General features: G+C 44.8%; 2 protein-coding genes across 2 annotated transcripts; both read right to left on the bottom strand.

The window, feature by feature from the left end:
- LOC126983119 (uncharacterized) lies at positions 1-3,929 on the bottom strand (the record flags this gene model as incomplete). Its single annotated transcript, XM_050835616.1, has 4 exons — positions 1-575; positions 828-953; positions 3,097-3,260; positions 3,721-3,929. Coding segments are annotated over 4 exons (660 nt in total), but the record flags the coding sequence as incomplete, so codon positions are not given.
- Positions 3,930-7,341: 3,412 nt separating this feature from the next.
- Positions 7,342-12,393, bottom strand: LOC126983135 (uncharacterized). Its single transcript, XM_050835633.1, has 5 exons — positions 10,976-12,393; positions 10,722-10,811; positions 10,357-10,500; positions 8,458-9,147; positions 7,342-7,893 (listed from the first exon to the last, which is right to left on the bottom strand). Exons 4-5 carry the CDS (start codon positions 8,945-8,947, stop codon positions 7,400-7,402), a joined length of 984 nt encoding a protein of 327 aa, XP_050691590.1. The 5' UTR covers positions 8,948-9,147; positions 10,357-10,500; positions 10,722-10,811; positions 10,976-12,393; the 3' UTR covers positions 7,342-7,399.
- Positions 12,394-12,958: the final 565 nt, after the last annotated feature.

Genomic DNA, 12,958 nt, shown 5'->3' with positions numbered 1-12,958 from the left:
TGGCAGTCGTCTGGCTCCTTCACCTCGTACCTGTCGACAGTAGCAATGAAGGTGGTCATATAGATAAGCGGTACACCTTTTCCTACAATTTCACGGAATTTCCTGAGTAATTTCGAAGAACCATCTCGAATAAGCATACCCTGGTGCCTTTGTGGGCAGAGATCAAGACTGGTGGTCCAGAATGGCTCAACTAAATCAATCGGCTGAGCATGTGTTGGCTAAAGTCAAGTAGCCACTGACTCAAACTCTTTCAGGAGGGGAGTGTCAAGACATCCTTAACAAAAAAACGATCAATCTTGTCATCTTCTGTATACCTTATATGGGACCAGTGTGTTGCGGTCACCTCCGTCATTGTTTTGTCTTTTTCCGGAAAACTACACCGAGGAAACAAAAGAAAATGTGCAGGAGAAATGCCTACGTAAAGTTTAGGAGCTCCGCCAGGTGGGTGATCATGCGCGTGTTGAGGGAGTCGGTGAGGCGCAGGGCACCGCTCTCCTGCCGCTTGTAGCTGAAGTACGGGAAGTACTCCATGTCCACCACCCGGAACCTGTGGCCCTGGAAGCCCGCAGCGTATTCTGCGGGGAAGGAAGTTGTTGTTTTGGATACGGTTTCGTTTTAGAATACCGGTGCAAAATGGGTATATCAGATGCAGATTAAAAAATACCTTGAATCTCTCGGCGTGAAGAAATTTTTCATAGAAGGGAAGAAAATTAGTGATATAAGTAAGGGTGTTCTAGAGTTTATTCATGAAATAGATAAGAGTGAATATTCTGAACAACAATTCTAGGAGGCACACACATAAGCCCTCCCTCCCCCGACAACCGCACCGGGAAACAGCAACTGGTCCCTTGCCGCACCAGACCGCAGGCTCTTGGGGTACAGCTTCACTATGCCCACGTCGCCTTCGTTGCAGAACAGACAGCGTCGGAACATCGCCACTCCGTCACCACGTCCTGCCGGTTAAACGCGCAAATAATTATATCAGTTAAATGAAAAACTTGCATCGAAACATTTTGCAGCGAGACCAAACTACGTTGAGGCCAAAGCAATGCCTTATGCTGGGATCACACATCCGCGATTTCGCTCTGCGACGGTTGGCGATTTTGAAAATTTCCGAAATCGGCATATACGCTCGACATCGTAGCGACGTCCCTGCGATTAGTCGCAATAGTCGCGCAATAAAGTTCGCGCGACTTGCGGGTGCCGGCCCGTCGCGCGAACATTTTGAAATGTTCAAAAAGTTCGCAGAAAGTCTGCGATATTGGCCAAATCGCACGATTATTCGCACGGTTAAGCGAGAGACCATCGCAGTATGCGCTCGCATACCCTCGTCAAACGCAAGGGGTCGCGGTGTATGCGCGCGTATATGCCAGCGACTTTGTACATCGTGCGTATGTTAGCGACGCTGCTTCAAAAAGCGCGATGGAAGCGAGCGAGCGGGAGGGTGTGAAAAACCGTTGGCGAGCGACCACTCACTCGCACTCACACTGTCCTGCCACACGCCGCTACCCTGCCCCCCTGGAATATAATAGCCTAGTATTCATGAATTTATATTAATAGCATATTATTCCTGACTGCTAAATAATAGCTTAGTATTCATGAATCTAAAATAATAGAATAGTATTCCCAAATGCAAAATAATACCCTAGTTGTCATAAATGCAAAATAATAGAATAGTATTCCTAACTGCTAAATAATAGCCTAGTGTTCATGAATACAAAATAATAGAATAGTATTCCTAAATGCAAAATAATAGCCTGGTTTAACAAAATGCAAAATTATAAGCTAGTGTACACAGTAAAATTATTAGCTAGAGTTCACAGTAAAATTATAAGCTATTTCTCTTGACTACTTCATTAGCTTGTTAGCAAGTTATTACAGACTGTAAAACTCTTTCCAATTACAATCTATTACAGAAGTTGTAGATACGGTATAACATGCAGAAAACCTTACACCATACGAATAAAATCCGATATTCCTCAAAACAACTTACTTCGTTTCCAGGAGATCACGACTGCTGAATTAGAAGCAAGAAACAATAAAGCAATATCAGCGCCAGCAAGGGAGGGCAGCACGGGCTACTACTTACTTGAAGCACTGGGTGGTTGTTACTAACCGACTATCAAATTTGAGTCGACACAAGCAACTGGCGTTGCCAGATGGTAATTATTTTACCATATTGAAAACCTATAAGGTTGATCAGCCGAAATAATAACCTTAGCGTTAGAACGTAGGGATATGAAGGGTGCCAAGATTAATTTCTGGTTAGTGTGTGTGTGTGTGTGTGTGTGTGTATATATATATATATATATATATATATATTTATATATATATATATATATATATATATATATATATATATATATATATATATAATGTGTGGTGTGTGGGGGATGGATGGTAGAGAGAGCACGATAGTGTTGCCCGCCTATATGGGTCGTACAGCGATGCGCCCTCAACGTTTTCTCGACCATGCGTGCGATGTCGAGCGTCGTCGAGCGGCTAGACGAGGGGCGGTCGCGCATAGTCGCCAGGCCTTGCGTTCATCGCGAACCATCGCAACGGGTTTTATTTTCAAAATTGGGCTCCTCTGCGTACAGTCGCGCGCATTCACGCACGATTCACCTCGACGTCCCCTCGCCTGTCGCCCTCGTGTGCGTATAGGCAGGCGAGCGACCCTCCCTCGTCATGTTGCTGTGAGTTGAAACAGAGGCAAACTCGCAGAGACAATGGCGATGCTCCCACGATTTCGTGCTTTTTCAAAATCGTCAACCGTCGCAGAGCGAAATCGCAGATGTGTGATCCCAGCATTAGTTAACACGTATTATCACAATCAATAATCTCCAGTAACTGGCGTAATATAAAGCGCAGACTGTAGCAGATTTTTCCTGAGCATATACGAGAAATCATTCACTTGATAATCCAATACGTTATATTATGTGCAGTTTGCGTAATGTAAACTGTTGTAGCAAACTGGTTTGGAGACTGTAACAAGATACTCCTTTATTTAGAAATCCTGAACGTTATATTTTATGCTGTCTGCGTTAAGTAACATATCTTCCATAGTCTGTCCCTTCAATGCAAAGTTAACATCACCTTCCTTGACATCCCCGTGATTCCCGCCACGCGGGGCTATGAATACCACGTGACCAGTGTTGCGGAGAGCGCGGTGGCTGACAACACTGTGCAAGGCGTCCAGGTGACCCACGACCACCAGACGCGTCTCAGGCCGCAGCCACAACACTGACGACGACAGAAACCTGAGGGATACGCGGGGTCGGGACGGGAGGCTGACTGACAGGGCGAGGATGCTCAAACTCATCATACTCTTAAGATTTGTTTATGATGAATGGCTGTCAAATACCCTTCCCCCCACACGTTCTTATCTTATCTTATCTTATCTTAGTAACTATACAGTATCTCGAACACGCAAGTTTTATACTTGTATGTCTGAACTCTGAAGAAATTTGATATTCTGATTCCTGTTTCGGGTGGCAGACACTGCAAGTTATGATGTTCTTAAAACTTGTGAAACATTATCTTGGTAACTATATACCACTGTACTGAAGACCTAAGTTTTATTTTTATTTATATTGTCTTAGCTATGAGGAAAATTGATATTCTGATCCTATTTTGCGTAGTAAACACTTTGTAAATCATGATGTGCGTAACACTTGTGAAAGACGAACTCATGAACTGACTTGGATCGTCGCGTCCTACCAGTCAGACAAAGAAGTGTTGCCAGTCACGGCGTCCAGGACAACGGCTCTGCACTTCGCCTTGCTCTGCCCCGCCAGCTCCCCTCGAGACGCCCTGCCACATGTTTCCCCGCCATCCGCTGCTAGGCTCTCTGAAGGCTGGCACGTCGGCCCGACTCGGCTACTCAAATCCACGACTGTCACTGCTCCACCAACTCGCAAGAGCCTGAGAGAATTATTGTTAATATATATCTGACCACTCGCTTTGGTGTCTTCTATAATTTTGTTTTTGTAGATCCAGTGTGTTGGGGGTTATATATATATATATATATATATATATATATATATATATATATATATATATATATATATATATATATATATATATATATATTTCTGCATATATATATATATATATATATATATATATATATATATATATATATATATATATATATATATATATATATATATATATATATATATATATATATATTCTAAGAATTTTTTGTTTATATCTATCTGATCACTCGTTTTGCCATCTTCTATAATCTCTTATCGCAGAAGTAGCGTGTTACGGTTATTTTGTTGCTGAATTTTCCTTTGATCTTACCTAATTTTGCAGTAAAAGCTATCTATCTATATCTGTCTATCTATATCTACCTATCTGTACCTTCCTATCTGTGTATATATCTCTCTCTAACTCTCCCCACCTTGACGCCAGCACAGGGGAGTAGCGGTGGGCGGCCAGCGTCAGGTCACACTTCCCGGCGGCGAGTCTCAGCAGCGGAACCACGTCGGCGACCACTCCCCCGGCGCCCGCCTCGAGCTCGTGCGTCTCGGAGCCCCACGTCCTCGCCCTCGCCCCCAACCCTCGGCTTCCCGCGGCCTCAATGGATGTCGAGATAACAGTGATGATCAGGAGCCGCATTGCTGTTGGAACGAAAGGATTAGAAGCAGCCAAGAAAAATATACCCACCGTATACATTTTTATACGGAAAATTAGGCAGATTAGAGGTGAAATAAGATAAACAATGAAATAGAAAGCCCGAGCATGCTGCTCCCTTGTAAAAATAATATTGAAAAAAGCTGAAATTGATCACTTTTGGCCAGAGAGCTGTCTTGTTCTCTCTTACTGAAGGAGTATTTCCGTCTGATGTCAGAGTACTCCCTCCTGCCCCAACAAGAAGCCATCATTTCATCTCTCCTTCTGGTTCTCTGTCTGATGTCAGTGCACTCCTCCTCCTCTCTAAGTCCTTCTCTCTTCCAGGCCCACAGCCTTGAGCACACGGCCCCTGCCCGCTTTGGTGTTCTCAACCACAGCGTGTCATTAAAAGAACGTCCTTGTTGATGTTATTGGTCATACGAGGGATGGTAATGAAACATGCGATATATTCACAGTTTTTACTATATACATTTGCCCTCTTTACACAGCTCCATTTGATTAATATGTATCTCACTGTAAGGTTTTTAACACTTACCCATATTTTCAGAGCATGAAATGACTCGTTTCGTTTCGCTCCTCTGCTTCATGGAACTATTTTAAAACTACACACTTCCAGTGATGAAGCGATGTCTGTGCGTGGCAAAATGTTATAATGACTTGCTTGTTTCCGTTCAGTACTTAGAATCTGTTCTGGAATTTTACATTTCAAAACATTGTAACTTTCGTTATAAAGCATTCTTAAAACACTGTAGACCTGGAGACGTAGCTAAACAAAAAGTGGCCGTGCTCACCCTGCTAGGGAAAGCACTCCTACAACAACAATGAGAGCTGTGAGCGAAGTGTTCTACATGCACACTCGTTCATCTGTACTTTTCTTCCCCTTAGCGACGAGTTGGAGAATGCAGAAATGCTAACGTTCTTTCTTTGGAGGCAGTGTGCGAAGGGAGCTGTGTCTGGCGTGGCGTTGATTATATTTATTTTATATCTGTTATCTACCTGTCGTCTGTCTGTTAACTCTCTATTTGCAGCGAGATGCTCCAAGTACAGACTTATCCATCTATACTTTTGTTCCATTTGGCGGCACGTGAGGTAATGGAACACGCTGGCCTCTTGTCTTGGGAGGCAGTACGGAAAGGATACATTGTTTTCCGCGGCAGTAACGGCGCGCAGGACGCCCTCACCCAGGAGGTTCCGCACCCAGCGCCGCACGGTGGTCGGGCTTCTGCCGGCCCGCCGTGCGATGGACCTGAAGGACAGCCCGCCCGCCCACAGACACGTGTACCACAGGCGTTCGTTGACGCACGTCTCGCCAAACCTCTGGTGGAGTCTCATTGTCTTGTTCTTATAGTTTTGTGCAGACCTATAACGCCGGTAGGATGTGTTCCTATCTTACAGTGTGCTGGTGGTGGGCGCCGCCCCGCTAGTGCCGGAAGTGGAATTTATATTGACGCCGTTGATTACAATTCCTGAGCCTGGTCCTTGCCGCCCGCCGGGGCTCCTCGAGGTGCAAGTCAGCGAAGTCGGCTGGCGTTTCTCCGATATAAAATCTGTACAAATAAATATAGTATAATGTAGAAGCAACAGTGGATGAATTTTCTAAATTCTAAATAATTTGTGTTGCTAAAATAACGCACTACAGGGCTGTATCTGTAGAAGTATTTGTTGGGGATCAGTTCCGCGTAGCCTAGACAGTGTTCAGCAAATGAGGATCAGTTGTAATCGTGAACGTATTTATCCGGCCCTACCAGACGTCCTCTCCTTCATCCTTACCTTTGGGAAGCTGTGAACTTTATAACTTTTCTTCACTTCCACTAACTGGAGTAGCAGCTAAGGGTGCTGACATTACTTCACCGCCATCATGACCAAGGAGTTTTGACCGCCAGGTCCCCGAGAGTTTATGGCATTGCTGTGCCCTCTACAAGGTGTTCTATCCGTGAGGGTGCTCGGGGCGTGGGGCGCCCTCTGTGCGGCTATTACTCACCCGGAGGTGGCGGCGGCACCAGTCCGCCCGTGTTGAAGCAAAGGTGACCAGTGACTCCAGGCTCGCAGCTCCCGCCCTTTTGTAGCACTGCACCGGGCCCTTCAAACTGTCGTACCTGTGCTTGCTTTTTTTTCTTTACGGTAACAAAGGAACAACAAATAAATAAAAAAAGGCTGCTAATGCCACACAGACATACCTGCGTGCAAGCAATGCATGTATGTATGTATGTACGTATGTGTGTATGTATGTATGTATGTATGTACGTATGTGTGTATGTACGTATGTGTGTATGTACGTATGTGTGTATGTATGTATGTATGTATGTACGTATGTGTGTATGTATGTATGTATGTATGTACGTATGTGTGTATGTATGTATGTATGTATGTATGTATGTATGTATGTATGCATGTATGTATGTATGCATGTATGTATGTATGGCAAGTCTATTCTGTTTTAATATTTTTTAAAATTATTATTGAGTCATTACATTGCTATTTTATTTATTTAGGTAAATAATTCAAACTTCTCCTGACTGCTTTTCTGTTTCCGGTGTCAGATCGAATAAAAAGGAGGAAGAAGAAAAAAAGTTAAAAAATCTTATCTATATTTGTCTTTTTTATATTTTCTTCACATTTTTTATTTATTTTCGTCTTTTTCGGCATTGTGACTTTGAAACGATGTACAAAGTTTGGACGGAGGACAAGTTTGTATGGTCTAAATTAATCTCTCTCTCTCTCTCTCTCTCTCTCTCTCTCTCTCTCTCTCTCTCTCTCACCTGCACGCCGCCGCCAGGTCACTCACTCGACACCCGTTCAAACAACACTCCTGACGAAGCTCCGCGAGTGTTCGAGCTCTGCGCTTCACGAGGTGCCTCACTAACGCCCCTGAACGTACCCACTTACCTACCCTCTCCCCTCCCTTACCCGCCCTCCACTTCCTGCTACCCATTCCTGCCCTCGACTTCCCCTTACCTATCCTAAGTACCCGTCTACCTGCCTTTAATTTACCGGTAACAACTCTCCACTCCCTCTCCACCTCCACCTGCCCTTCACCTACTCCCACTCCACTCGTTCCCTTCTCACTTAACCTCACTCCACGGTCTCCTGTCCCCTCTTCGAACCCTCTCACGCCGTCTCTCCCACTCCAAGTTATGTCTTCAGTTGCGTGCACACTCGGGGACGCAAGGGACCGGAGGAACGTCTTAATGTGGCCTCCTGTTGACTCCTGAAGGTTGAAGAGGCGTACCGTAGGATGACTTTGGAGTCCTGCAATGATAGAAAATGGGGCTGCGTTGTAATGGGGTAAAGGTAAAAGTGATTCTAGATCCTCAGTGACATAAAAAAGGAGCTAAGATGTAATAGGGTAAAATATAAAGGAAATACTAGTTAATAAGTCCACCTGGTTTAATGAATTCTCGACTCCTGACTTCCTTTTCCCCTTCTCCCAAAATAGATAGACTGTAGTTTGAATGTTTAGCTTATATTTTGTGTGATTAGGTCAGGTTAGGCACATAAATAAGAGTAAATTTGAGAGAAAACAAGGAACGGAATAAAGAAAATAGAAAATGATAGACGGTAAAAATATATTCGCTTTTAAATATTTCAGAAGAGCACAGTAGCGAAGGGAGACCAAAGAAGCAATAAAAGAAATAACAGGAAATTGGGAAAAATGAAAAAAAAAGGAGTGGTAGACAATAAGAATTAAGAAAACTTGGAAGCATAAAATGTTTTAAAAAATGCACGAGAGCAGAAGAAAACAAGCAGAAGAGCAGGAAGCAGGAGGAGGAAGAGAACCTAATGTACACCTGGAGCGATTAAAAAGACTCTTACCTTTGATGTGCAGGTGAGGAAACGAAGAGGAGGAGGAAGAGGAGGAGGAGGCTGGTAAAGACGAAGAGAAGTAAGATGACTCAAGGGAAGGAAAAGAAGTTGACGAGGAGGAGGAAGAAGAGAAAGAAGAGGAAGGAAAATACGATAAGAATGAAGAGGAGGAGGAGGAGGAGGCTGGTAAAGACGAAGAGGAGTAGAAAGATGAGTCAAGAGAAGGGAAGGAAGTTGACGAGGAGAATGATAAAGAGGAGGTAGAAGAGGAAGGAAACGAAGATAAGATTGAAGAGGAGGAGGAAAGGGATGGAACAGAAGATGACGAGGAAGACCAAGCAGTTCTCCGTCTTCTGCTTCTACAAATATTCGTAATGGTGTGTTGAAAGTCTCGTTGGGAACACACTATCACGCGCTCCTCGCTATCCTTCTCATCTGCAGCGACCACCATCACCACCATCATCACCTTCAACACCACTGCCATGTCAACACCCCTCATGATTCGCAGGTGTGGTGTCTAAGCATCCCAGGTGGAGGTAAGGAGGTTCAAATAGCGTTCAGTGTCCCGTATAAGGGTTTCGATCGCTTGTTCTTGGTGTTCTTGGGTTCGAAATCGTTTCCTCTCGTCCTGCGTTAGTTTGTGTGTTTGTTGGTGTGTGTTGAGGACGTCCGGTGATGATCTGTGGTGTTGATTTCAGCCTGGAATGGGAAATAGTGGTGAGTGGTGATGATGGTGGTGATGATGGTGGTGATGGTGGCGGTGATGGTGGTGGTGATAGTGACCCCCCCCCCTCTCTCTCTCTCTCTCTCTCTCTCTCTCTCTCTCTCTCTCTCTCTCTCTCTCTCTCTCTCTCTCTCTCTCTCTCTCTCTCTCTCTCTCTCTCTCTCTCGTTTGCTCTGTGTGTGTGTGTGTGTGTGTGTGTGTGTGTGTGTGTGTGCAGCTTGTTTCCTTACCTCAGCAGTCTCTCTCTCTCTCTCTCTCTCTCTCTCTCTCTCTCTCTCTCTCTCTCTCTCTCTCTCTCTCTCTCTCTCTCTCTCTCTCTCTCTCTCTTCCTCATTCTCTCATTCCTTCCTTTCACTCAGTAACATCACGCGCCTTCCTGGTTGTCTCGTCTACCTGTGTTATGACTGACAAGGGTTTTCTTTCCTCTTTTTTATCTACTTTTGTTTCGTCTCTTCTGACTCTCAAATGGTCAATGGAATAATGTTATTTTAGAGGAAGGGAGGCAGTTCAAGGGCAAAAAACAAAAGCAGAAAAAAAGACCGCTAGACTCTGCTCCATATAAAAGAAAATGATCAAGAGGCTAGAAGAAGAGGAGGATAAGGAGTAGGAGAAGTAGTAGTAGTAGTAGTAGTAGTAGTAGTAGTAGTAGTAGTAGTAGTAGTAGTAGTAGTAGTAGTAGTAGATATTGTTGTGACTTTGATATCTTCGTTCCCTCAATACTTTTGGTTATAAAGGAGCAGGAGGAAAAGATTAGGAAGAAAAAATATAGAAAAAGAGAAAGAAAAGAGGAAAGCATCAGGAAAGGAAGGCCGTTGGCGAGATGAAGCAAAATGGTTATTGTTGACATATTAAAATTAATATATAAGAGTTACTTATCTACACGTCTCGTAAGTAAAAATCAAAATAGGGACCCACGGAGTTAAAAGAACCAAGAACCAATAAATATGCAAGACAAGTAATATAGTAATAAATAAAAATAATAAGTAAAAAAATAATAGGTAAGAATTAATAAAAATAAACCTTCCTCATCTATGTAAATCCAACAATTATTTTTACCACCTTCGGAAAATTATAATCTTGATGAAATAGACTTAAGCAACTAACCAATTATGAACCAAAATTATCTTCACACGTTGAAATGATTACCAGAACCAGCATTTCACACCTGGGGTTAGACTACTTACCGTAATTGCAGGTGTGCTGGGCTGGGGGCAGGTGAGGGGCTTGGCTGGCAGGTGTTGTGGGAGGTTATTAACGCCTCCCCTCTATGCAGTCCTCCAGGTAAGTCTTGAGCAGGTGGGCAACTTTTCGTCTTCTCTCAAGTTTACCTGTTGATCATTAGCAAAGGTGATGCAAAGGTGGGTTATGTGCATTGGTATGGTTTTGATTTTCTTCCTTATCTTTATTTTCTATCCACTGGTGTCTTTTCTATTTTTTTTTTATTTTTTATTATTGCTCAGAAAAGATAGATGCAGTCACTGTTCTGCTATCACCACTTTGTTTTTCCTCTTTGTCCTCTTTGTCCTCTTTGTCCTCTTTGTCCTCTTACCTCTTCTCCAGTCTTGCGTTGGTTAGATGATGGACTCTTCTCTTGGTTCTTCTGCCACCACGCATCCCTCTTCTTTCCGTCTTTATCTACCTGTATCTTTTCTTCTTGTTTCTTGATAGGCTCTTATAGTCTTCAGTCACAAAACAGGCCTCTTCTTTCCGTCTTTATCTACCTGTATCTTTTCTTCTTGTTTCTTGATAGGCTCTTATATTCTTCAGTCACAAAGCAGGCCTCTTCTTTCCGTCTTTATCTACCTGTATCTTTTCTTCTTGTTTCTTGATAGGCTCTTATATTCTTCAGTCACAAAACAGGCCTCTTCTTTCCGTCTTTATCTACCAGTGTGTCTTTTTGCTTCTTGATGGACACTTACTTTCGTCCTTCAATCACCACGTAAGCCTCTTGTTTCCGTTCTTATCTACTTGCGTGTGTCTTCTCTTCCTGCTGCTTTGCTTCGCGTGGGTCGAGGAGAGACGCAAATGCAGAGGAGGTGAGGTACTTTGAGTCAGAGGTCGGGGTCAGGAAGTTAACTAATGATGACTGAGGCTAAAGAGTGTTGTGTGTCCTCTGCCCTTCGTTCTCTCCTCCGTGTGGGCAGAATAGAAACGCCGATGTGGGAGAAGATGAGGACCGTTGAGTCAGAAGCAGAGTCCGGATGCTAGCACGTGTGGCCGAGGCGATGGAGTGCTATGGTGTCCGACCTTATCTAGTGTGTCTTTTGTTCTTCCTTCTTTCCTTCGTGTTGGTGGATGATGAAGATGCCGGTGGAATGAGCTCGGAGACAAGAAGTTAACACGTGTGAGAGAGGTGAAGGAGTGCTGTGTTGTCCTTCCTTATCTACTGTACCTTCTATTTTTGTTGCTTGATTTCGCGTTGGCAGATAAAGACGTGGTCGGGGGAAGATGTTTACACGCGTGACGGAGGCGAAGGAGTGTGTGTCGAGGCTCCAAGTCGCACGAGACCCTCACCTCCTGTAGTGTTGCGCGGCGAGGGGCAGCTGAGGGACCGAGGCGGCGGGAGCGACACGACTCTTGTTATGTCGTGACTGGCGGCCCTGTCGATGACCTCCTGATCCTTCACAGTTTTCCCTGCGTTGACCCCCTTCCGACCCGCTTTTCCTGGCTTCTCCACGCGCCACAGACTGTCTATTGCCATTACTAGCATCCTAAAATCCGTAATCGCTGCAGAGGAGACAGAAAATAAAAGAAAAAATGGTTTAAAATTGAGGAATGTTCCCAGCGACGCGAGGCCTTCGGCAACGCGTGGGTTCGAGGCCGCGGCAGCATTCTGAGCGCGGCGTCTGTCAACACAGACGCCACAAGGAGAGCCGCGGCGGATCTGCTGGCCAATACAAGCTATTTCCAGCCCTTGCATGCCTGGCCCCGCCTAGGCCACGGCAGGTCAAGTCATTGTTCGTGTACTTCCGCCTTCTACTCCTGCTCCTGTTCATTGTTCATGATCTTGCTTTTGTGTTTCTTGTTCTTGTTTTTCTTGGTTTTGTTGTTGTTCTAGGGGGAGGCGATGGCTGTGTGGTTAGCGTGCCGGTGCCGTGCCGAGGAGTACGCGGGTTGGCGTCCCGCTGCCTCCACAACCTGGGATTTTTCAGGCACTGCCGAGTGGCCTAAAGACTACCCACATGCTGCCCTGAAGACCATCTGTCAACCCGGACTCTAGATTCACTCTCTAAAGAGAGGCTGAAAGATGAGCTCCTGGGGACAGCATGAGCCAAGCAGGATGGCGCCACTATAAACACTTGCCTGCGCCTTATCGGGCTGGGGCCGACCATCAGGCCCCACCAAGAAAGCCTACCGGAGCCATAAGCAGAAACGTAGGAAAAAAAAATCTTGTTTTTCGATGAACAATGATAGTATTAGCAGCAGCAGCAGCAGCAGAAGCAGTAGTAGTAGTAGTAGTAGTAGTAGTAGTAGCAGTAGTAGTAGCAGTAGTAGTAGTCAGATCAGATCAGATGTAGTCCCGGGATATGCCTTTGCAACGGCTCCCGGATTTCCTTTTCACTCAGTGTTCTGGCGCTGTAACTCTTATTTTCTTCTTCAGTTTTCACTTGACATCTATTTTTAAGATATGTTATGCCTATTGTACCCCCTCCCCCCCTTCTCCCCTCCCTGCACCTCTTCCTCATTTCCTCCCCCCGCCCTCTTCCTGTATAGCACGTGTACAAACTGTTGCTGTTAATCCAGTGTTGTGTCTGCCTACGTGTGTGTGTGTTTGTGTGTGTGAGA

This window comes from Eriocheir sinensis, chromosome 53 (assembly GCF_024679095.1).
Source record: "Eriocheir sinensis breed Jianghai 21 chromosome 53, ASM2467909v1, whole genome shotgun sequence".
Classification (NCBI taxonomy): domain Eukaryota; kingdom Metazoa; phylum Arthropoda; class Malacostraca; order Decapoda; family Varunidae; genus Eriocheir; species Eriocheir sinensis.
The sequence above is the reverse complement of the archived record's forward strand: the minus strand, read 5'-3'. Positions and strand labels throughout refer to the sequence as shown.

What these genes read in the sequence shown, in the direction of transcription:
- LOC126983135 (XM_050835633.1), bottom strand. Translation starts at nt 8,947, where the DNA reads ATGAGGGGTGTTGACATGGCAGTGGTGTTGAAGGTGATGATGGTGGTG. An exon ending in TCCTCACCTGCACATCAAAG is followed by an intron (nt 7,894 to 8,457) that starts GTAAGAGTCTTT and finishes CTATCATTGCAG; the next exon opens with GACTCCAAAGTCATCCTACG.